Source organism: Achroia grisella, unplaced genomic scaffold (genome assembly GCF_030625045.1).
Source record: "Achroia grisella isolate CSIRO2021 unplaced genomic scaffold, CSIRO_AGI_Agris_v1 utg1174, whole genome shotgun sequence".
NCBI classification, from domain to species: domain Eukaryota; kingdom Metazoa; phylum Arthropoda; class Insecta; order Lepidoptera; family Pyralidae; genus Achroia; species Achroia grisella.
The window spans coordinates 1,810,490-1,835,608 of NW_026712590.1; the positions used below are offsets into that span (position 1 = coordinate 1,810,490).

Genomic DNA, 25,119 nt, shown 5'->3' on the forward strand with positions numbered 1-25,119 from the left:
GCATAGTGAAACGAATAAAAATGTAAGAAATATGATAATACAAAATGGGGACAGTGAGCCGAGACAGAATGAGAAACGATAAAGAATAAAATCAAACTTTCATTAAATAAAACAAATAGGTTAATTTATTTTACAAATTCCTTTGTTATCATATTTCTCTCGTTAAAATATGCTCTTCTTAATACAAAGATTTATCGATCACATCACCAACGGAAAGAAACAATAATATTACTGAATAGAAAATATAATATCCGCTGTCTGAGACTTTAATTTTAGATTGCACTTGTGTTTACTTGGCGTCGATACATTCGGCGGGATGTTGGGAGGTCTTGGCGGGGGCGAACCCTGGGGGCAGGGGGATGTTATTGTAGGCCACGCCGCCCCACTGCAGCGGCAGCTTCTGGCTGCCCGAGCTGTGCCACTGGTGGTGAATCAGTGGCACGGGTAATTTATTTACACCGTTGGGCTGGACGCCCAGCTGATTGAACTTTGCGAATAGTTCCTGTTGCTGCTGGTTGAGGCTCTGTTGTGGTTGCTGGACGTTCTTGCTAAAGTTTACCGACGTGGACATAATCGCTGGGTCCATTTGAGTCCAGTCTGAGAACATGGCTACGTTATTTGAGTTGTAACCTATAAACGAATAAAATGTGCTCAATTAACAGTTGATTTAAAATTAAATATGTACTTGTCTTTGTAAATATTTCATTTCATTAATATGCGTATTTTATACTAATAAAAAATATTATCAGAATTTGAAACTGTCATAAAAAAAAAACGAAGTTGAATTCGACGACATAGGTCTCAATAGTATTTCATGTATATACAGTTTTTTCCAAAGGTTGACCGGCAGTCAAAAGCATCGAGTTCTCTTAAACCGCACATTTTTATAGATGTGGTTAATAAAGAATACTTAATAAATAGAGTAAAATCAGAATGGAGGCGGGCAGCGTGTTTGTTACCTTGGTGCTGGTGGTGGCGGGGTCCCTGGCCGAGCGTCACGTGTCCGAACCCGGGCGGCGGCAACCGAGGGCCTCCACGCCGTACTCGCTCCATGTTATCACTGCAAATAGTTCATATTTATTATTGATTCATATGATATATGTTATATCAAGAAAAAGTTAACATATATCTGTCTTCAAGTAAAAGTTCTGAAACCACACTAGAGTATATAATATTAAATAATAATGCAATTATTTATGTATGTTTGAATAATGTTTTTTTTTTATTCTACCGTCATATTCTGAATGCTAATTCATCCATAAAGAAAGGGAACTACTCTTTTCACAAACTATGAAATAGCGCAATATTATAAAAAATCAAGATATTAAAGATAAAAATAGAATTAACAAAACAGTCGTTGAAAATCGTGGATAAATCACTGCAGCATCGGTCGTTCACGAGTATTAGGTATAAGCCAGTCATCAATGCGAGCAACAGACCGTCATTTATTTTTCGAACGCAAAACTTAAAAGTGCTGCAGTAAATAAAATGCAAAAGTGTTTTTCTACACTTTATAGCTTTACCAGACGAAAGTACAAGTGCAATGTCCAAACCAAGGAAAAACATATGGAGCGGCTAAAGGCCAACTTCTCCTGACAACGATTTTAGTTTGAGTCTGAGGACATCTAGGGATTTGAACATCAGCTAACAAGATTCAAAAATTACTAGTAGTATTGCAATGTGAACGTACCCGCTAGACACAGTGTTCTGCATCATCTCGTTCTCCATGAGCTCGGCGAGGGCCTTTTGTGTCTCCTTGAAGGGGTCAAAGTCGAGGTCATCGTCTCCGTCACCGGAGGCACGCGACCCCATCATCGCCCCGACACCAACACCCATGCCGTCAACTACTCGCATATTGTTCAATCTGAAAGCAAACATTTCGCATTTTACTAATTAAAGTTGAGTGTCGATACGATGCGAAACGATAGTTGCAACGTAGCTGTGTTTATTAAAAATAAAAATTCGTATATTATATGCAAGAAGAACCTTATGAAGTAGTATTTTTATCAAATTCTGTAGCCTATAGTGGAAACCAGATCTGGAGTGTGCCTCGCGTAACAAGGAAGATCGTTGGCGGTTCCTCCAGGGGAACATACGACGATCCGGCTATAGTAACTAGGGCTTGGTATATATCTTTCTGTGTAATCGTTTTATCTGAGCTGGATCTCCCATTTTGCAATTAGTTATACTGAAGTGATACATTTTTATGATGCAAATTATTAGGTACTAACAATTACTAGATTATCAAGCATTTACGATGCAACTTCATTAAAGGATAGAATTACAAGCTACAGAGTTACAACCCATTAATATTCAGGAATGGCAACGCTAGATATGATGCACATGGTATGTGGGTAACGATGTATTTTGCGATTACCATAATGTCTTGCACGTATAGAGACGACCTCCTCGGTACTTCACTTATTTACTATATACTATCAGTTTAAATAAATTAAGGACTAATTTTTCAAAGGATTTCATAGATTTTTATTGTATCCAGAAATCTCATACTTATGTTCCCCAGAGTAGTGAATATATCCCGAAAAAGGTTTACTCCTTGATACATTTTATATTCATAAATTTTATTATCATTTTTGCTGCATTCACATATCGCTGTCACATCAACCTTTTAATTATCTCCATGTTTTCTTTTACAATGTTTAAAGCTTTGAAACTTCTCGCGTATCAGGTACATTCAATTCAAGGCTTCAAAAAGGATAGTACAGTATATACTTTATCAACCAATAAGAGAAAGAGCATTTGCCTCGAAGGGATATCTCACCGGGCTTATCATCGTATCATCCTCAGGCGGAACATCTTTCTATCATCACATTAAAAAACTCACTATATAGAATTGTGGTGAAGTCATTACCTCTGTTTGTGTTCCATCTCTAGTCGCTCAGCGCTGACCATATTGTGATAGTGGGTTTGTGGTTGCGTCTGCTGCTGCTGCTGCTGCTGGGGCTCCGAGTAGCAGTCCTCGGACCGTGACATCAGTAACCGCCGCTGTTGTGCCTTGTGGAAGTCCGTGAAGAATTTATCCATGTTCTCCGCCATGTATCGACCCTCGTTCTGCAATGGAATGCAATCGCTACATTATATTCTCTAAGTAACAACATACATCTACCTAGCTAACTTTTCATCGACAGAGAAATCATCGTCACAGGTTGAAACTTAAGTAGTCTCGGACAATGCAGTTTTGTAGGAGTTTTTCTCGAGATATTATATAACCTTGCTATACCCTTGTACATTAAGGTACGTACAATGTAAATATGTACAGTATAAGAGAACAACCAAAATAATGAAAATAATTAATTAATTAAAGTCCCAATATATTATTCAGCCGCAGTGCATGTATATATACATATATATACTAAATTATGCCGCACATTGTTTCTTATTAATAAGTATAGTTATTTGATTATGTTGATATATCATAATGTAACTTGTAAACAATTTAACTTACTGATGTTTGGGGGCCGTCAAATCCATTTACGACGCCTGACGACAACTGTTGGCTCTGCAACTGTTGACTTTGCAACTGTTGATTTTGTAACAACTGTTGACTGTGAAGCATGAACCCGCCACTCATTGAATTGGTTGCGAGGCCCATGGAGTTTGGAACACCACTCGCCATACTGCCCAAGGAACTGGCTGACATTGTGGTAGATAAGGAATTGCCTAGTGTACTTGTACCCAATGAATTATCTACTCGCATACCAAAAGGTGGAAGCATATTGGGATTTGGATGATAATTAGCACCTGGAAATATAAAGTCTAATTAATCAGTTTATCAACCAACAAACCACACAAAGTATTTTAAAGTCGTAAGTTTAGTCTATTTACAAGTTAAATATAATATTAAATAATTGAGGAGCCCGACGCATAAAAAAATATAAAAAATAAACGCCCATTACTGAATTATTAGATTCAGAATTCATCATAATTTTAGCTGAAATCGGAGAAATTACAAAAATAAATTTCAATGAAATAATATCATCAATAAAAAATCCAGAGAGGGTACTAAATTATGTATATATAATGTCTTACCTAACATTTCACTAGAAGACTCAAGTCCTATACTAGAGGCGGGCAGGTAGTGTTTGTGCTCCATTGCGCCTCGCTGTCTTGCTAACATTTCATTGTGTCTCATTAACATTTCATTTCTATTCAGTTCTTCCCTTCTCATATCCTTGGGAAGTGCAATTTTTTGACTAATTTGATTAATCTGCCTATCATTACCTAGATAACTTGTATCTCTGTCTAATATACCGAAGCCATTCATTAGCGGGCTCTTCATATGCGGCGGTACGTGATTACTGTCTACTAGGCCCGCAAACATTTCTTTATGCCTCAACATCATCATTGCATCATTGTTGCTATCGTTTAGAAGGTTGTGGGTATTGTCGTCTTCTAAAAGGCCGTGGTCACTATTATCTAATAAATCATGATTTTCTAGCAAACTGTGTCTATCTGATTCTAATTCATTCAGTTCGTTTGATAAATAACTTGTATGCGTGTCGTTCTCGAACGCCGTATTCTGTGCTTGTGTGCTATTACTCTGAGGGGGTTTTGGCTGCGGTTCTGTTTCTGTTTCCATTTCGTTTATACTATTACTATTGCTATTATTCTTCTGTTTTTTCTCTGATTTACTCTTCTTTGCGTGTCCATTTGTGCTACTGTCTTTATTGCTTCTGTTTGGTTTGCTTTCTATGTGCTCTTTGTTGTTCTGTTTCGTTTGAGCCTGTTGTTGTGTGAGTGTGGGACTTGAAGATTCTGATGTACCATTTTCTTGTGACTTAACTGTAATCATAAATTGTACAATTTAGTAAATTCTTCAAGTTAAAATGTTTTATAAATTTTGTTTACGTAACTGGAATGAAAAACTAGCTGACTACCCACAGGACGGTAATTGTACGTCAACCTCAAATCGTCGCACTCTGGGTCCATAATGAAAAAATGTCATTGCATATTTTTTTCAAATAGCTTTCAGCTACCTGTATGCCAAAGCATATGCATTTAAGTACTTACTTTCTTCATTTTCGATACAGTATGCATAGTTCAGTTAATAAACCAAGCTGCTAAGCTACAAAATAAAGGCGAGACAAACATAACCATGCAGACGATTTTGTAAATAGCTATATTCTACAAGTTTTATTCCTTAACAAAATTAAATATGAACATAAATAGCCATATATTAGTAAAACATTGTTACCCGTAGACTGTTGTGGCTTGGGACTGGGCTGTTTTCTGGCTGGACTGTCTGATGGCGGCGAGGAACCGAGGCTGGGCCAGGCTTCTTTACCGCTGCTAACACCATTAGTTCCACTACCCTTATCGCTGCCGCTCGCGCTGCTACCGTTACTACTGTCATTAATACAACCACTGTCAATATATTGTATTTTTTTTATATATAATTAATAATACATCTTACTAATATTATAAACGAGAAGGTTTGTGAGTATGGATGGATGTATGCATAGATGTTTATTACTCTTTCAGGCACAAGTTACTGATTGGATATTAATGTATTAACATTAATACAGCTTATACATCAGAATAACACATAGCCTATAAATTTTATGAGAGTGAACCCGTGGGCACAGATTAACTTATTGGCCAATAGTACGATTATAGTTATGTTAATGTGTATTATTATTAGTATTTGTGATACGACACGTTGAATGAATAAAATGATAAATCAAAGATCAACTCAAGCTTCAAAATTCTAAAAGACGGTATCAAAAGAATGTTTCAGTATTTAAATAAATAACGAGATTCTGATCCATTTTCGAACACACCTCGCGATATAGGCATCAAATAACTAACATACCGCCTATGTACATATATCTTATGTGCCAATAGACATATACAGTGTGTATGTGTATAGCAAATACTATGAATCACGAAATTATCATTCGTTAATGTTTTCCTGGAACGCGTACACCAATGCAAGAAGAGAAATCTTTGTTTCATGTTCATTCAATGTCATGACTAATTACGTAGAAGAGTAACAAAAAGAATAATAAAAAGAAAATAATAAAGAAGAGAGTAGCAATAGTACATCACGCTAATCACATCGGTGGACGCGACCCTTATGGTACAACCATACTCACTTAGTAGAATTGACTATATTTATATTAGGTGATGTGACCGCTAATGTCGGTGTAACGTTCGACTGATTACCTGGAAATAAAAAATATACATTATAAGTACCAGAGATTTAATGGATGATAATCACTGTCATTCAGTTTGTACAAAAAGAAACTTTATTAGAAAATAAATGGATACAATGGTGGACTTATTACAACAGAGTGATTTCTTCCAGTCAATCTTTGAGTGACTGAGAAGAATTGAGAAGGATACAGGTACAATAAATAATACGCGCCACAAGGAATATATACACATATAAATTCATATAGTATAAGTCTCTGTTTATTTCTGCCTAGCCATTTCTCATTTCATTTTGGGTCGGCTTTCCTACTTCTTCTTCGTCAGACACATCTGTCCTGCGTCGTCGAGTAAATTATTTCAGGTTTGTTTAGGTCGTTATTGATAATGGACTGAAAACTACTGAACGGATTGTGATGACTGATGACTTTACATTAATATAGCTACATCAGAATAACACAGGCTATAATTTAAAAAGATGTGTAAATTGGGCGAAATATAATAATAAATGTCAAGTATTGTATTGAATGTAATTGAATGTAAGTATTGATGAATACAAGATGCGCGGGTCTGTAAGGTTTTTTTTATTTTTATAACCTTTAATCATTTCTCCCAGGTGCGACTTTCTTTGAAAGCTATCTTCCAGTTTCCATATTAACCTTGAAACTGATACATAACATACAGTTAGCAAACTATGGTGTGGAAAATAGTACAAAACCAACATAAATATTGAAGAGATATTTCATCATGCAGCCTACTTTCTAAGCTGTGTTTCTGTATTATTTATTACGAAGACAACACCGTAAAATAGACTAGTAATATAATGAACATGATATTAAACCATAAAATTATATACGAAGTAGGTTTAAGTTTGAATACTTACCATCTTTTGAACTGCCTTTTTCTGCGCCCGTACTAGAGTTACCTGTCCACCAAGTTCATTGAATTATTTAATAATATAAAGTTATAGCATCTGTCTGTCTTAAAGACTGCTACCGCTGTGGTGGCCAACACAGACAACTTGCCCACTTTATACCCTAAGCAAATGAAGACATATTATAACCATTTAAATTAACCATATTTTATATTACTGTGAAATGTATACAAAGAATCATACATATCAATCGTCATTCAATTTGGTATTTACGACAGAGAAATACACTTTTTGCTGCTTATCTATTGCATGTTACCCTACCTATTCTATTTTCCTAGTCACGTTATATTGCCTTACGAGGGTAGCGGTTTACTACAACGCCCTATATCCGATGGTCGCGGGTTCTATTGAACATTTGTATTTATGTTTATATCGGTCTTAGTGTTTTATTGTATATTATGCATGAATTTACAAAAAATGTATTTAAACATATATATTAGTTGTCTGCTTAGAACTAATTGTCCAGGGTCATTATTATTATTATAGTATATTAAGATATAATTCATTTAACGCTATATTAACTATATAGCTTTCAGAGATATTTTCATCGAAATAAACTTGAGAATCACGATCTAAATTTATCTATTGTTTTTATACCCATTATTGAGTATCTTAGTAAATTGAGTATCAGATAGCAAAATATGATAATGATAAGGACTTTGGAATTTATGACAAATTTAATGTTTACAAACATTTTATATAAATACTTTTGTAATCATTTACGATATATCTTCATAATATTCACATATTTAATATGATCCATATGAGTATATTCTGGAAAACTAACTGCTATGGATATGGGAAAACTCTAATGTCATTGGAATAGGAATATTCTAAATTTGTTATTTTCTGATTACAAGTAAGTTACATGTCTATTCATTTACCTTGCTGAAACTGCTTTGTTTACCTACAGTATAAATATGTTTTCAGTAACTAATTTATACAATAGTACGTCGTTTTATACTTTTACAAAAAAAAACGGATTTAAAAGGAATAATTTTATGGTAAATAAAGGTATTTACCTCTCTCGACAGTTATTTACCATAAAATTATTCGATTAATAATGTGTATTAAACGCGATAGTGTAAAAATGCCTCACACACATTCGCATAGCGACCGTTTTCAAAATATAATTTCGATAATTTATTCTACCTGTATAATACTACTGTAGTTATACGACCCCGATCACATATGTATACTATACACCCCTACAAAAACGATGTGAATAGGTAGTTTATGAAAAAAAAATCATAACCAACACTAAAAAACTAAAACTTAAGAAAAGTACAAAAGAAAAGCAAACGTAAAATATAGTGGAAATTCGATTTCGGTTACATTTGTTTTCTCTGTCCTAAAGAAATAATGACAGTCAGTGGCGCACTAAGGCCACTAAGGCCAACATTGGAATTCTGGCGCTATTTTTTAGTCAAGACAAATACTTTGCGTTTGGTAGCTTTAAAAAATAACGGCGCTAGGCACGTGCCTAGGTTATTTGGCGTTGATAATTTAATGGTACACCTGTCTGCGTTAAATGTATACGGCGGTACACTAGTAAAGGATCATAGGACGAGCATGAAGTCAGGTCAGTTTGCCCATTGTAGTGAATTTACCAGAAATTTACCACTAAGTTTCGACCAGATGGGACCGCATGGAGGCGAACCTGACATGGTACATTGTTAGCAATAGCAAACTATCCACTTTACTAACAATTCCCACCTCACGTGCCTAAGTTGCTTAGGCGTTAGTCCACCCCTAATGACAGTGATATAAATGATATAGAATATACCTGAACTATTACATTGTTTCTCATCTGGCTTGTCCCGCTGCGCCTGTGACAACTGGTTGTGGAGCTTCCGCTCGTACACCTGATGTAGGCCTGCGTGCATCTCCTCCTTAGTAAATGATGCCTTTGGATCACCTTTAATATTAAATGTAGCAATTTAAGTAACTTGTGTGTAATAAATAAATACAGTTCTAATAAAATATTAAATATAATCTTTCCCAAAGAAGCATAGTGGAAATTTTTAAATAATATTTAAAAACTTTACACAAACTGCGCGATCAAGTTAGTACGAAAAAATCTATGTTTAATTTTCTCTCTTAGCCTCTTACGCTGTAATTTCAATGTCTAATCTGTAACCGAAATACTAAGCTGCGTTAGGCGGCTAAAGCAAAAAGTTGAAATAGAATACACAAGAAACAACTTTTCGGTCTCTCTCTCTATATCTCTCTATCTAATTGGGGTAGAATCATAATAATGTCATATAAAAGTGTATAATTAACACATTGAATAGTATTTTTAATAATAAGTTTATATGTATATGTCGTTTAGCCATTGTTTACGTACCTAGCTCGTGCAGATACATGCAGTCAGGTTTGGGACAGGGCTGGTTTTTCATAAAGTTGGCGCAGTACTTGGTAGTCCCAAGCGAGCCCTTGAGCACGCGGCCGTCCAAGCTGACGTTGTTGACGCCCTGGATAGCGCGCAGTGCGTCCGAAGGCGACACGTACGTCACGTACGCAGACGCCGACGGGCCCTGGCAACATATTGTCTAATTATATAGTCACCTATTTGTTATTCTGATATAAAAGCTATATTATACATTAGAATAAACCATAGGTTGCGCATATGTGTATGTGATCATTATCCCACAGCACAGGTTTCATAGTTTAAATTAGGCTTTTGAATATTTTAACGTTTATATGAATTATAGTATTATTACGGATATGCGATTATTAAAAACATATGTTAAAAGTAAATTGAAATTGTTAAATATTTTGAAAAAAGACATGGAAATAATTGTTTTCTTTAGATATTTCTATTCCTATTTTCACAATTTTTAACAACTGTTTACGAAATACATTGAAAACAATATTTTGATTACTACCTGTGTCCCTGCATATGCTGTACTTTGGTTTATAACTACTTTGTGAATTTTTCCATATTTGCCAAAGTACTCTTGCCGTTTGAGAATCTGAAACAATATATTTAACAATTACTGCTGTCATAATTACTGAGTACAAATAATCAGTAAAAGTAAAAATTATTTTTATTCGTAACCTAAAATATGAACATGAATATTTGACAGTAAATGATACTAGTTAGAAATACATTACATTAAAGAATATATCATAACACAACTTTGCTTAGCTTGGGACTTATATAGTACCACAGATAGGTTAGTGTAATAACACCCTTTATGTGTGTTGTTTATTATTAGTCTGGGGTCAATTTGAGAATAGATTAATATAGTTTGTCTTTAATATTATTTATCTATAGGCTTACTGAATGTAAAATTAATTATTGTCGAATTTTCACTAAAAGGCGACCACTAGTTATTATTATTATACGATACCACATATAGGATAGTGTAATAGCAGCCCTTATGTGTGCACGTGTGCGAGCTCGTGTTTGGGTGTGTTGCTGTAGTGTACCGTGTGTTGAAAGTGACGTAGATATATAGGTACCTCTGGATCGGCGAGGCGTACGGGCAGGCCCACCACGAACACGAGGTTGTTCTGTACGACGCGCACGTTTGCGAGCGCGCGCCGCGACTCCATCGTCTTGTTGCGCCGCTTCTGCTCGCGAGCCTTCTTCTCCGTCTTTATTGCTGCCACCTACATCATCACCATTTGATGTATGCCTTTACTCACCATTTTCACTAAATTACTTGTCACAATACATGACTGAACATGTATGTTTTTATTTAACTTGAAAGGGGGAAACGAAAAAGGTCTATTAACGCACTTTGGCACTAAATTCGGCCAGTTTGTCGTTACTCTCATTTCTCCTTTCTGCTCTCGACTCTCATGCGTGTAGGTACTTCTCCATATAAGCCTCTTACTACATATATCCAACCACAGTATACTTAACATATTTACCGCGTGCTTATATTTTTATATTGGTTTTTATTAATTAGAAATTTAATCATTCACTGAGACTGACTGTCACATGACGGCAATTTTTTTTTATAAATTATGAATACAGATCATGTAAAGGGAGGGGACGCCCTAAGAAAAGATGGATAGATTGTGTGAAAGATGATATGAATAAAAGAAGAGTATGTTTAGATATGACGACCGATAGAGAGCAGTGGAAGAGAATGACATACTGCGCCGACCCCAAATAATGGGATAAAGGCAAGGCAATGATGATGAATACAGATCAATCCATCTGCCTAATTTTTGATGTTTACCTGCTCCTGACTGAGCGGAGTGAAGTCTGCCGGATTCTCCGGGTATGCCTTCCGACACGCCGGACAGAGGCCATTCTCGCCTTCCCGTATGCGATTCCAGCAAAACCGACATATCTGAAACGTACAGTTACTATTCAAAGCAATGATATATAAAGTATTTATAATATTTTAAGTTACACAACTATGAAAAACGTTATCGGGATTTAAATATGATATAGTTAAAAAAATAAAATTCAACCAAGTTTATAAAACAACTAAACACTATTTTCAGTATAATCAGAATATAATTAATGAATCGTTAAATTTCACGAGAGTAAAAAATATTTCTAAGTCGTTCGAATTCCCATTCGAATATGTTTGTTAACTAGCGACTCTCTCTGGATTTGCTCAGAGCAATTATTGCACGAAGTTCTATTTATTTTTAATCAATATGCCACCTATCTTACACGTTGATAAAGTAGTTCTAAAGGTGAATTACTTTTTTAAATAGTTTAAGCTTTCTTATAATTTATACATTCTAAACAAAAAACAAATCATTCTTTTTTATAGTATTAGTATTGATAACATAAGACAATAACTAAATATTGTAATACATAATATTTATTTATAAATCCCACCATGGCTAGTATGAATAGCCTTATATTTGCGTGTACGGTACAGAAAATGAAGCACGACACGCAACTAAATTAGGACGATTTGAAATTAAGTAATTAAAGGGAACTAATATTATATTGTAATGACATATATTTACATACAACTAAACTAGCTTTACAATAACAATTATAGTTGCATACTCTGGCTTCGCACATGTACTAAAATAAAAAAGTGACTACTACAATACTACTAAATGAGTATGAAATAATTTTGACCATTCTATCGTATCAACAATTTGAAAATATTGATATATAAATATCCCTAGATTTATATAAATCAATATTTTCAATTTTTTTGTTTTTTTTTTCAAACTATACTATTAGAGAATTTTGTAATATAATTTCAAGTTAAAAATTATATATAGCTAGACAAAGTTATATATACTAAGTTATTTAAAAGCTCTACGCAGTTCAATAAAAAAATTAAACTTAATTTATTATTAATATTTAACTTTTTTAATAATAAGTAATATGTAATAGCTATAATATTACACGTGCATAGTTTTAATAATTTTGCATGTATTGACAATTATGAAAGAATTTATTTTATTATTCCATTGTTGATAAACACAATGTATGCTGACTTTATATCACATAGCGATGGTAGTGTTATTTATAAAATTGAAAACTATTACTTGATAACGTTCATTAAAAGCCAAAACAACTGCACAAATATAACCGAGGGAAGCAGACTTTGATTGTTAATATTAATGTTTGATACATTTTGTAGTCCCCTCGATAAAACAGGCTTTGAAGTGCATTTTTTTTATTCTACACGATTTCTGTACACTCCGGATAAAAATAAATATTCATACCATTATTAAAAACTATAACATTCAAACTATAACAACCGACTTTAGGAAAGGAAGGTTATCAATTTACCTGTATGTTTAGGTTTTTTTTATGTAATTGGAATGGCAAATAATCTTAAGTTTCTGGTGGTAAGTGGCAATATCCGCCTATATTCATACATTACGAGCATCCATGACATTACGTCGTCATGTAAGGTCGCTAACACCCCTGATGCGTTGCTATTATTTGCCCGGAGGACTAAGATATTATGCATTCGTGTTCCGTAATTTCATTGCCACATATTTTACGATATTTTCGGCCAAATTAAAAAGTAGGCTATCAATTTAACCATTGTTTACGTGTAGTTTACAATACCATAGAAAATTAGTCACAATGATCTAACCGGTAATTACACATCATAGCTTTGTGCATACTCTATGAAATATATAGTGTCAACATACTTGATAACCACATGTGCACGGGTAGAAGTGAAGATCGTCCACCTCCAGAGGTTCCATACATAAAGGACATTCCACCTGAAAAGAAAATAGTAATGGCGTTATATTTCTATCTATAATAATTTCGTTGTATGTATTATATATACATATATAATATATTTATTAGCCTATATTATGATACAGTAAGTTTTAAGTAGGTATATATTATTGTTATGTAAGTATATTAGTATTGACACATTTTAAATTACAGTAAATGAGTTTTAAATATATGGGTGTAACAATTAAATGTCAATAGTTCCAGAAGGAAAGAATATATCATAAACTACATGTATGTACTTATATACTTTTTTAATGGTAATATTACGATATTGTAGTATACTTATATACATTTTTAATTGTAAGACTCGAACCAGGGGAAGGTATAGTAAATTCTGAACTCTAATGATCTCTAGCTGAGAGCGTACTCTATGGAAAGTGGGAACTGTACCTATGTATATAGGTACAACCACGAAACCTCGTATTGCGAGGCCATAATAATAATAACGCAGGACAATACACAACCTCATCTAGTCCCCAGCTAAACAGAGCTTGTAATATAATGTACTAGACAACTGATAGAATACCTAAATACATTTTTGTAATTCCATACATACATAATATACATAGAAAACACCCAGACCAATACGAACACTTATGCTCATGAAAATAAATATTTTTATTCTGCGAGGAATCCAACTCGTGGCTAGAGAATAAGTCGGTGTTAAACCGTTAGACCATCGAGGCCGTAAGTTATACTATTCTTGACAACTAAGGTGTATTTCCTTCATACCATGTAATTATACTACCAAATTTCAACCTTTAAGTAAAATCGTAATTTACAAGCCAAGCTGCTAAGTGGCTTAAATATATAGGTAACTATACCAGACCAATACAAATAGACAGAGTTACCCATGCAGACAAACTTGTTCACAGTCTACTTTGGTAAAACAATGACTACCATAGTCAACAGACTTTATATACCTGCTCTTCTCCACTCTGGTTCATCACTGACATCCTAATCCCGAGTACCCAAGATTCCGTAACGTCCAGTGAAATGCGAACCAACGTCAGCTTGCACTGTAACCTGTAACAGAAGATTTTGTGAAATTAATTTTGATTTTGTGAAATAAGTATTTATGAATTCATGCATATTGGAAGGAAATTTTAGGAGCCACTGGACGTATTAGAATATTATAATAATATACACTGTTCATACCGACCTAATTTGATAGTAAAAAAAAAGATGTACTATACATACGCGTTTTATAATTTTTTTTATATAGCGAGAGTCATTATGAAAATCTTAATAGTATTTGACATGAATATTGAATGTTTTACGCGAAAGTATATAGGTCAAGTACACTCGCGTCAGTCGCTGGTAACAGATACTAATTTTATAATTCATAATTAAAATAATCTTATTCTAATTCTTCTAAATAAATAATCTCTTAGCATGTTTACCTAATTTAGATCAAATAAATTAAAGGGGTAACATGGGGAAGGATTCGTTGTTTCTATGGTGTAAGGTAACATTATAAAAACAACGAATAATTCCCCACACAAATAATATTTAGAATAGCACTTTGAAAGAACAAACGAAAGTCAAACTACCCTCAAAAGTTCTATATTTAAAAAATACACAGGATATTTTCGTGTTTACAAAAATAATACTTAAATATCACGAGCATCGGGACTAATATTTGTAAACTATATTTTATAATGGACAAGATAACATCTATTTTATTCAAATCCTTTTCTATTATTAGCCGAGTAACTTGTAAACACAATTTTCAAGTTCAAGGTAAAACTGCTTTGACATAACAACAGACTGTCATCTTTATTGTTTCGTAAGTAGAGCAAGACGGCAACAATTGTGGTTCAAAACACAAACGAAAGTTGCAGTCAACATTACTGAAAAATAGTAATAATTCAGCTAATTATTCATATTTAATGTACTGATATAACTCTAAATTTAATTCAATCGATAATAACTTAAGTCCATTGTGTTTTTATACAGCGATATTGTTAAATGCATTAGTGTTTATCTAATGCATTTAACAATATCGCTATATAAAAGTCTGCATTTATTGTGTTTGTGATTTGTAAAGTTAAAAAAAGACGTAGGACATAGTAAAATTAAATTATTCATAAATATCCATGTAGAACAAATATTGAAGAATATTAATTTTAAAATAATAAATAATCTATACTCATATTATAAAGTGATAAAGTTTGTGAGTTTGATTGTTCGGGGTAATCTCTGGTAGTATTGACCCGATTTTGAAAACTATTTTAGTATTTGCCCATTTATCGAATACCTAAATAATAATAATAATAATAATATGCCTACATAATATAACATCACCGACCCATAGGGGCGGAGTACCAAAAACAAATTAAGTTGCAACAACTAGTGACAAATAAATCTAATAATGTATCGAGTCTGTTGACGTTATTCTAACAATCAATACATGCTCTTACGATATTTAAAAACGATTTTGATTAAAAATAAATGTATCAATTGTTAATAGTAATGCGTGAGGATACAGACTGATCAGTCATCATCGTGTCATCGTCATCAACACATTGAGTATTCTAACCACGTACTACTGATTGTTTACTTTTACGAATATATTTAAATATAAACTAAACGGTATCGTTTAATTTATCAAATGTCTATTTACAATGACTAATGATAATTACCTGTCAATAACTGGATTTATTTTTTAATACACATTGATTTAATTAAAATAATATGCATTAAAAATTCAATTAGTAGGACATAATAAATATGATTTTATTTATTATGTTTACTGGCTTACTTCCGATGGTCGCGGGTTCGATTCCTCGTACAGTACAAACAATTATATTAATGAGTATCATTGTTTGTATCGGTCTGGGTGTTTTATATGTACAATACGTATTTACAAAAGATATATACATCATATGTACCAATATATCTCAAAAACCAGCGTAGGCTCTTGCAAAAATATTACGCCGAAATTACATAAAAATAATAATAATAATAAACAGCTAATATCGAAACCTTCTAAAATTTACTCACTGTGGTTATAAAATTAAGTCTGATTTATTCTAAATAGTACGTCGACTGATAAAGTAAGTAAAGAAGCAATGATGCACATTATGTAAGGATCAAATATTAGAAAGGCAGTAGCTGAGGTCAACAGCTGTTTCTTGTACGAAAGTTGTAACGTCTTCGCGTACAACGCATTTTTTAACAAGTCACCGGGTTAAGGTCATAATTGCTGGTGATTGGAGCACAACATACTCATGTGAATATGAAAGAACGGTAAAACAAGCTATGTACTAATATTAATAATAGTTGTCAAACGAAAATTTCAAATCTTGTCAGGAAGAGTCTTGACATAATAACGTGAACATGGCTTAAAACCCGGGTTGAGTAATTTTTGTTGAGATATATGTAGATTTAACGATTCACCAGAGGATGAAAGGAAATCTATATGAATATTATCCAGGGATACCAACTGTACAAGTATACTAGTACCAATTCGAGGTACATTTTCATTCTAGTATAGGCTTGTACGAGATTTTGCACTACGAAAAGAAATTGCGTTAATGTACGAAATTTGGTTGATTATTTATTTCTTCATACGACGCTACTTTTTTAGATTGGCAACTCTGATATTATCCATCATGCACAGGATCAACAACTGCCTCTGAGACCAAGGAAATCCGGGTACCATGAAAGATAATAAAAGAATAGCTATAGCATCGAAGTAAAAAAACATATTTAAGAAAAAGGTAAAACAGCGCACTCAATTGGATTGCATAAAGAGCCCCCACATGGTTATTGATTAATCTGGCACTGATCATACGTAGAGGTCCCTATAACATATTACGCTTATTTATGTATCCCTAGGCAACATCCGCTGGAATGAGGATCGTGTAACAAGAAGGGCAGAGAAAGCGCGCGCGCATGCCTTTCCATATAAAATGCGTACGTATTTCATATGGATCCTCCCTTCCGTATGTTTCATCAAAGTAATTTAATTAATTAAAAGTACATTTATTTTTATAATTACCTTAGATCCATTCTCTTTGCATTAAACCCACAACATTATAACAAATAGTGAGTAAATAATTTTAAATAAATAAAAAGATATAGTGTATAGTGTTTTAAAGACTCAAAAGAGAGAACAGTCGGCGGTCTGCGAGAAAGAATGAAAATGGATAGAGCAATTATTGTATAATGCCTATGGTTCTTAGGTTAATTAATTACGTTAACTCAAGATAAGTAGTCAATCTCGATAAAATCTCAACAAACTCAGTGTACAACTGTACAGGTAAGTGAAATTTTCGTCAGTGGAATTTGTATCCAAGCAAAGAAAGAAATACACAATAATGACATAAAAATATAACCTCTAAATGTAACGAAGTGTAATAAGTACAAAAGATAATTTCAAAAATCATACAAAATTTAAAAATACATTATTAAAATGGATATTCCCAAAGGATCTGGCGATCTTTCTGAAATAGATAAAAAAAACAAACGATAGTAGCCTGTGACAGTGATATTATAAATTCTAAGCTGAATCTTTCTTTCAAAGATAATAATTTATTATATTGTTATCGTGTCTCATCTTATCATTTCTTAATTCACAAGTAGTTATCAATTATCTGAGGAAAAATTTGATACCTATAACATTGGATAAATTGGAGTAGATAACAAATATTTTTAATGTATCGACCTGTTGTTTTTATTTGCAGTCAACATTTGTGGTTGCACAGACGTACTAACGTTTCTAGTCATTTGTATTTGTGTACTAACCCTTATATACCCAGACCAATTGGAGACAATATAAATATATATTTCCTGTTTTTCTATATATAGCACGTTAAGTATATACATATTGAAACTTTTATATCTAATAATGGATTACTTAGAAATAATACGTACGTGAATCTAATTATATACAATAATACATAATCTGATTTCATTGTTGCTATATGTTTACTTAATGTAATAATTAAATAATTATATAGATGCGTGACAAGTGCAGGCAAAGGCAATTTGTAACAAAATTCCAAGACGAAAAGATTCATTACTTTATTGTATGTGATGATTTTGATTCGCTTTGCATTCATTACTACCGTGCTGGTTCCATACTCATTTTATGTGCATTCTGTATGCTGAATATGATAAGTTGCATGTATACATATAATAGAAATGTAAGCTGTACTGGCGACTTCGTCCACGTGGAATTTAACTTTATTTTTCTAAAATAACAGTGGCCTAAGTTACTTCTTATTACATCAGCTACCTGCCAATAGAAGTCCCATCAAAATCAGTCCAGCTATTTCAGAAATTAGCCGGAATAAACAGACTGACAGACAACAATTGTATAATTATTCATACGCATGTAGTAAAAAACGGTTATTTCAACATTACAAACAAATATTCGAATTTTATTTATATGTATAGATTTAAATTGGAGTAATTTGAGAATAAAATTTAAAAAAGCGTGTAGCAATACATGTAAAAAACACTCTTTAACCTAAATAAGACCCTTATATAATATTGACTATGAAAATCAGATAAGTGTTATCGTGAACAATCAGTAAAAATCTAACTTCAAAAATTGCATTACGTCGAATAAAATATTAACGACTTAGGCGAATAGGAATGTACGCGTATTTACTTACAAACATGAATTCGAAAAGGGAGTTTGTTTGTTATGCTTTCGGGTCTTATCGGCTTAATCAATCGTCATGAAAGTCATATTGGTCGTATTCGAGTTGGAAATGGAGATAGGGTATTTTTAATCACTATCACAATATTGCGGGCAGTAGTCAATTTATAATATTAATAAGGGACTTAAAATTACAATATCCGAACCAACAACAGTGACAAATGTCAGCTGTTATTAATCGTTCCCGTGTGTAGCAACCTTAAAATCGATTCGCCAATCTTTAGATAACACATGCTATGATAAACACTAGACGACCGTTTTATAAATATAATAACTAAAGGTAATAAATACAGATGAATTTGATAAGTAGGGGTCGTTCATTAAACACGTGAGCCTCGAAATCAGGGATGATATTTTACTACACCATATATAATTTACGTAATTTTGGATAAGCGGGTATTCAGTCTAAAATAGATAGAGAGAGAGTAAAAAGATCCTATAAAACATATAATTAATGTAAGATCCCTAAATATAGTGTAAAAAAATTATTGCATTAAGTCTGCTATAATATTATCTAAACGAAATATTTGACTTTTGATGGATTTAAAAAAAAGTTTCACTCTTAGAAAATACATATTTCAGCATTTAAAAATTTAGAGGCATCTAATTGCAATAATTGCATTCATGCAAAGTAGGTGCAAGTCATTAGTTTAAATTAAACTCATTAATTATAGTAGGTACTGAGGTGATTGCATAGTGGAAAACATTGTGCATGATTGACAGTTGCATATTTATTTATGGCTCATTTTTATATTGTATTTATTACAGAGTAATCATGTAACAGTGATAAAGATCTACTCTAAGTACTATACAAATTAATCACTTTGTATATATTCTTGAATAATAACAAACATCTTTCTTTCCTGATTTTCTGAATAAAAAAACTATCTAACTAGACAAAGCAATATTAAAACAATAAACTACGTATCATAAACGGTTATCCACAATGCCGTCATACATTAAGGAGACGGAGTTGACGAATTGCCACATTGTGTGACAAGGAATGCAAGAACACAAATTTCGCGACGGTATATTTCAAAATTTACATTTTATTAATACAAATTTTAAATGAAAATAATAGTAATTTCAAAAGAACTATTTATATAGTTTTCTAGATATACATTGTGACATGTAAAAAAATGTGTGACGTCGAACTAGTCCCATAAAAATGAGTAATTGTAACAAGGGTGTGACCAGAAGTAAAAGTAATGAAATTTGTGCTATCATTTATGTATTTCTCTTCAGATACTATGAACCTATATAAATAAAGATTCTCAAGATTTCTTTTGCTCAATGTTTTGCTAGTATTAATACACATAATATTATTAGCTACTTCTCTAAACTAGTAATTGAATGAATTACTTAGATAATGTAGTAATGTTATATTAAAATAAATTCAGCCCTCCCACAAATGACCCTTTTAAGCAAAGTAAAGATTAAATTCACCCACATTCAAGTCTTGGAAAATGTGTGGGTGTTTTCTGTTGCCAACCACTACTGAAATTTAAATGCCACTTGTAGGATTGAGGTCCAAAAATGTTACTTTATATAAATTACAATAGAATTTGTTTTCCATAACCTGTAATAAAATAAAAGTAAAATTGCACTAATATATTAATATTCAACTCATGTAATAGCATGGGCCAATTGGACTTGGTAGATTATGTGTATCAAATCTTATTATAATATCTGCATAGCGGGGTTTTTAAACCTTCACATTGGTATTCTTAGTACTTTATAATTTTATTTTGTTATTGAGCTGGAATTTAGGTTTAATATATTAATTTTATGAATAGAACAGAAAATCATTAATCAAATAATATTACATTGAAGCACTTTTGAATAGTCATCACATTTTTTTTTCAATCTACTGCTCATTAGGAGAGGTGTCTCATCACAAGAAGGAACTTCCATGTTGCTCTTTTAAATATTTTTATTGTTACTTTACATTTTTAAGTTGAAGTGTGTGAATACAAGCTACCAACTAGCATTAATTCAATTAAATACTCAAATAGAGAAAATATTAAATATACAATAAGAGAAAATCAGTTGTAGTGATGCAGACCCATCCCTACAAGCAGCACTCGTGATATGATTTTATGATATTTGGTACACTACTACATCTATTAACAACCTACTGTGAAGCATAAATGTCTAACTATATGAGATTTTTCCTATATAATACTTTAGATATGATTGTTATAATGTTTGCTAGCTTTTGCCAAAGAATATAAGGCTACTATTGCCACACTGGGCAGGCAGCTTTGTATAGTGTATGAATTTGATGTTTCCTTATTCTTCATGTGCTATATTTGGCTACTACAATACACTCGGTGTAAAAACTACTTTTACAGTGTTACCACATTTAGATCTATTTGATAGTTTGCCACTGCTATCTTATAAAGCTATCTGTATATTCATGTGCAATAATATGTAAACACCTGTACTTTATCACAATAACAATGTCTTAGTAATATGTGAAAATGATAAGAGTTGCCATACTGCTGTGGCAATATTACAACTTAATAGTGTTTTTTTACCCTATTGTTGAAATAGGACATTCATATATATTTTAAGTTTGTATATTATTAAAGTTCTATTGTCAGGTACTAAATGTGTGTACATGTGCCAAATGTATGACAGTATGTATTTTTAAACATTACTATAAAATGAGCATAGGTTTATAGTGATTGTTGTGGTAATAAATAAAATAAAAAAAATATTAGTATTCAATACTACTTCTCTACACAAACTGTAACTGTGTTAAATTTTAATACTCAACCGTCTGCACAATTTACCTAAAAATGGGTGCAAAGTATTTGCTCCATATATTAGTATATAAATAATTTTACTCACATAAATAAATATATATAAATACAGATAAAATTAAATATCAGTAAAGTTTAATGACCAAATTTAAAAGGTGTAAGTCATTACTCAACAAATTTTGATTACATCACAATTATTAGGCTATAAAAATTGATAGTAAATAAACATCCTACTTATATTATAAACTCGATAGAGATTAACCAGTACAGTTTCTTTAAATTCATAAATAAGATAGTCAGGTAATTTATGTTTCAAATTTATTAGTGATTCTACACTTAATTATTTTATTAGCATAAATTCTAGCCCAATTTCAAATCCAATATAGTGACTAATTTATTCACTTTTATTTTAAGCAGATTGTGTTATTGTGAACAAAAGAAAATAAATATTAGGCTGATAGATAGACATAGATAATAAATAGCTACAATAATTTTAGTTGTTTATTGTTATTTAAAATAAAACTTTGAAAAATTTGTTAATACAATGAGCTTGTTAATTGTGAACCTGAATAATTATAATGCAGGGTATCCCAAAAACTAATTTTATAAAAAGATATGTCATATATTATATCACATTTGGCAACAGTTCAATAGAATTATGAAATTAAACAAATCTAAATTAATTTTAATCTTATTTAGCACAACTATATGGATTATTTTTGGTTGATTATAAATAGTAAATTTGGTTATAAAAATATAATAACAAAATGTAGTAATGAAAGTAGAGTAAACAAAACATGTTTACATGGATTAGGTTACAAAAGAGTAGGTATTTATTATTTCTATAAAATATAATGCCTACCTACATCTATATGATGATTCATTTAAATATAAGTATATAAAGGTCTTTGTCATGTAAAAACAATTAGATTTACTGTAATGTGAGCAGCATCATAACACAAAAACACGAGTCCAATTGGCTTTGATAGATAAGTTCGAGAAAGTAGTGATATTTGCAAAGCTGATAAGGTAAATATTCTAAACAATTATGTGGGTCTCAAGACTAGATGGATCGCAACAATGACTCAACCCAGCATTTGACAAGTTCACAATTTGACATTTTCTTAAAGGAAAAACAATCCAATCTTTTTCTAATGGGTGTGTATACGTTTCTAACCTCACGATCACGGTCAAAATAAAGAAAATAACATCAATGTATTTACACAAAACGGTTTACGTTGCATAGTAAATACCTACTCTCGTAACTAGAAGTACGTCCGTCAGCTGCCATTCGAAAGAATATGTGGCAAAAGTCAAACTTTCATTTCGTACAAGGATGCACTATAAATATACTATAAACACTCAATACATCACCTCTTACGTATGTAATATCCTAATCTTGAATTTCGTCAAACAATTCCTTTAAAGGAGAAAAAATTAAAATCGATGTTTACCTTGTCTCCTCTCAATGCAAATCTTTTCTATTGCAGAATCAAGACTGCTAACCCTTCCGCAAGAGTCAAAGATGAATCCTTTTCAATGGACCTACAATCCGGTTCACGATTCAATTTAAAAGAAAATGCAAAGCTGAAATAAATATAACTGTCCCGAAGATATTTTCTGCGAGTTACTATACATTTGTTTTATGAAATGGCCTAATCTTTTACAAGATTCCGTTCTGTATTTCCATAGACAAATTTATTTACTTTTTAATTTAGAATAATAAATTGAAGGAGTAATTTTCCACTTTAGTCAAGGATGCCACTTTCACTTTATTTTATTTTATGTTTTGAGATACGTTACCAAAAACCGTAACAGTAATTTAGTTACAATTTATTATAAAATTAAAAAAATATCACATAATAAAAAAGTTGATGCTGGCAATATCAAATATAAAATTAATGTAAGAAATCTGTGCTATTTGTTATTATAAATGTAATTATTTTTATATAAAATTTCAATAGTATTAAAAATTGTATTTGCATTGTTATTAAAATAAAATAAAAAAAATGTAATACATCTTATTTTGATTTATAAAAGATAGACTAGACAAACTACAGAATCTCAGTTGTCTATGGCTTCCGTGCCAATTAGTGGTATTAAAGGATAGATGATGCTATTTGTCACGACTATCAACCGATAGATGTCACGCTTTATAAAAATAGCTATTTCACATAGTTTATAACTTTAGTATAGATGGCGCTTTATATATTTTTTTAATAAAACTTATTTTGAAACAAATAGTTTGTTCACCATTATAATTACAACAAAAAACACACAACCAAAACCAAAACAAAACCAAAATGTAGGCATTATCATAAAATAACCTGTTTTTTACTAACGGCATAGACCGTGTGACTTCCTGGGTAAATTCAATCTCTTTATTATTGTCATCCATTAAATAAAATCTGAAAATATGGAATGATACATCATGTGGGAGATGAGATCATTAATAAGAGAATGACGGGGAATAGTGTCCTCACTGTTAGCAATATATCATATCAATCTCATATAAGGAAGATTTTTTGGGTATATTCAAGTATTAATATTATTTAGTTACTACCCCCAATATTGTTCGATGTTACTACCCATTCCCCCCGCTCCCACCTAAGTAATGTAAACAACTTCCTATTTTATACATACATTTATACCTACGGTCCTAAAAGGACGGATTTTATTTGTGTCATTGACTTGTCTCGAACAGGTTTAGTAGCTTTCCTATTATTACTATACTACCACAGATGCTACTGCCTTCGTTCGATGTCGAATTATGATGTTTCGTGATGATCAATTCAGTCGTTAAATTACGCTAAGAACTGACAAAGTACCATAGTAACTTGTATAACAATAATAGGATAATAAAAAATATTTTAATAATGACACTATTTCGCAAGGGCCGTTAATAAATGTTACGATATTAGCAACTTTGTGACTATTTATCACCAATGTTATTGGATACATCCATATACTTTATTGTATAGTTCTGTAAAATATATGTACCTATATTTACAATTTCTTAGAAAAAAATATTAAGAATACTTCATTAAATGACAGATGATTACAACTTTATGAACTTGTACAGAAATGAGGTTTATGTTAGCGCTTCAGGATTCGTTAGTTTTAAGTAAATAGGTCCCGTTGAAAACTATAAATATCACTCACATACTGTAATCAAACAAGCCCGTTTATTTGAGTATAGTCTATTTCTGCCTATAACATTTGAACTGGTAAATTCCTACAATAAAAAATATGTATTTTAAGTAAAAACAAATCATGCTTTCTTATTAATTTGTAACTATATTATCACTTATCTTAATAGTGAAGTACCTAATAAACAAAATTCTGTATTTACTACGTAAATAAATATAAATAAAAC

The 25,119-nt window shown here is 31.9% G+C and overlaps 1 protein-coding gene across 3 annotated transcripts; it reads right to left on the reverse strand.

The window, feature by feature from the left end:
* Window positions 1-120: 120 nt before the first annotated feature.
* Window positions 121-23,459, reverse strand: LOC131851803 (uncharacterized protein MAL13P1.304). Of its 3 annotated transcripts, none has more exons than XM_059202379.1 (17): window positions 23,198-23,459; window positions 14,225-14,327; window positions 13,208-13,282; window positions 11,302-11,415; window positions 10,574-10,723; window positions 9,994-10,080; window positions 9,453-9,642; window positions 8,904-9,023; window positions 7,055-7,096; window positions 6,117-6,186; window positions 5,216-5,367; window positions 4,051-4,803; window positions 3,467-3,762; window positions 2,873-3,072; window positions 1,691-1,864; window positions 960-1,060; window positions 121-630 (listed from the first exon to the last, which is right to left on the reverse strand). In XM_059202379.1, the coding sequence occupies exons 2-17, from the start codon at window positions 14,255-14,257 to the stop codon at window positions 290-292; spliced, it is 2,898 nt and encodes a 965-aa protein (XP_059058362.1). In that variant the 5' UTR covers window positions 14,258-14,327; window positions 23,198-23,459; the 3' UTR covers window positions 121-289. The 3 variants fall into 3 exon arrangements, with proteins under 3 accessions (XP_059058362.1, XP_059058354.1, XP_059058346.1); XM_059202371.1 differs by having other exon boundaries at window positions 5,216-5,364; window positions 8,892-9,023; XM_059202363.1 differs by having other exon boundaries at window positions 8,892-9,023.
* Between the last annotated feature and the right edge of the window lie 1,660 nt (window positions 23,460-25,119).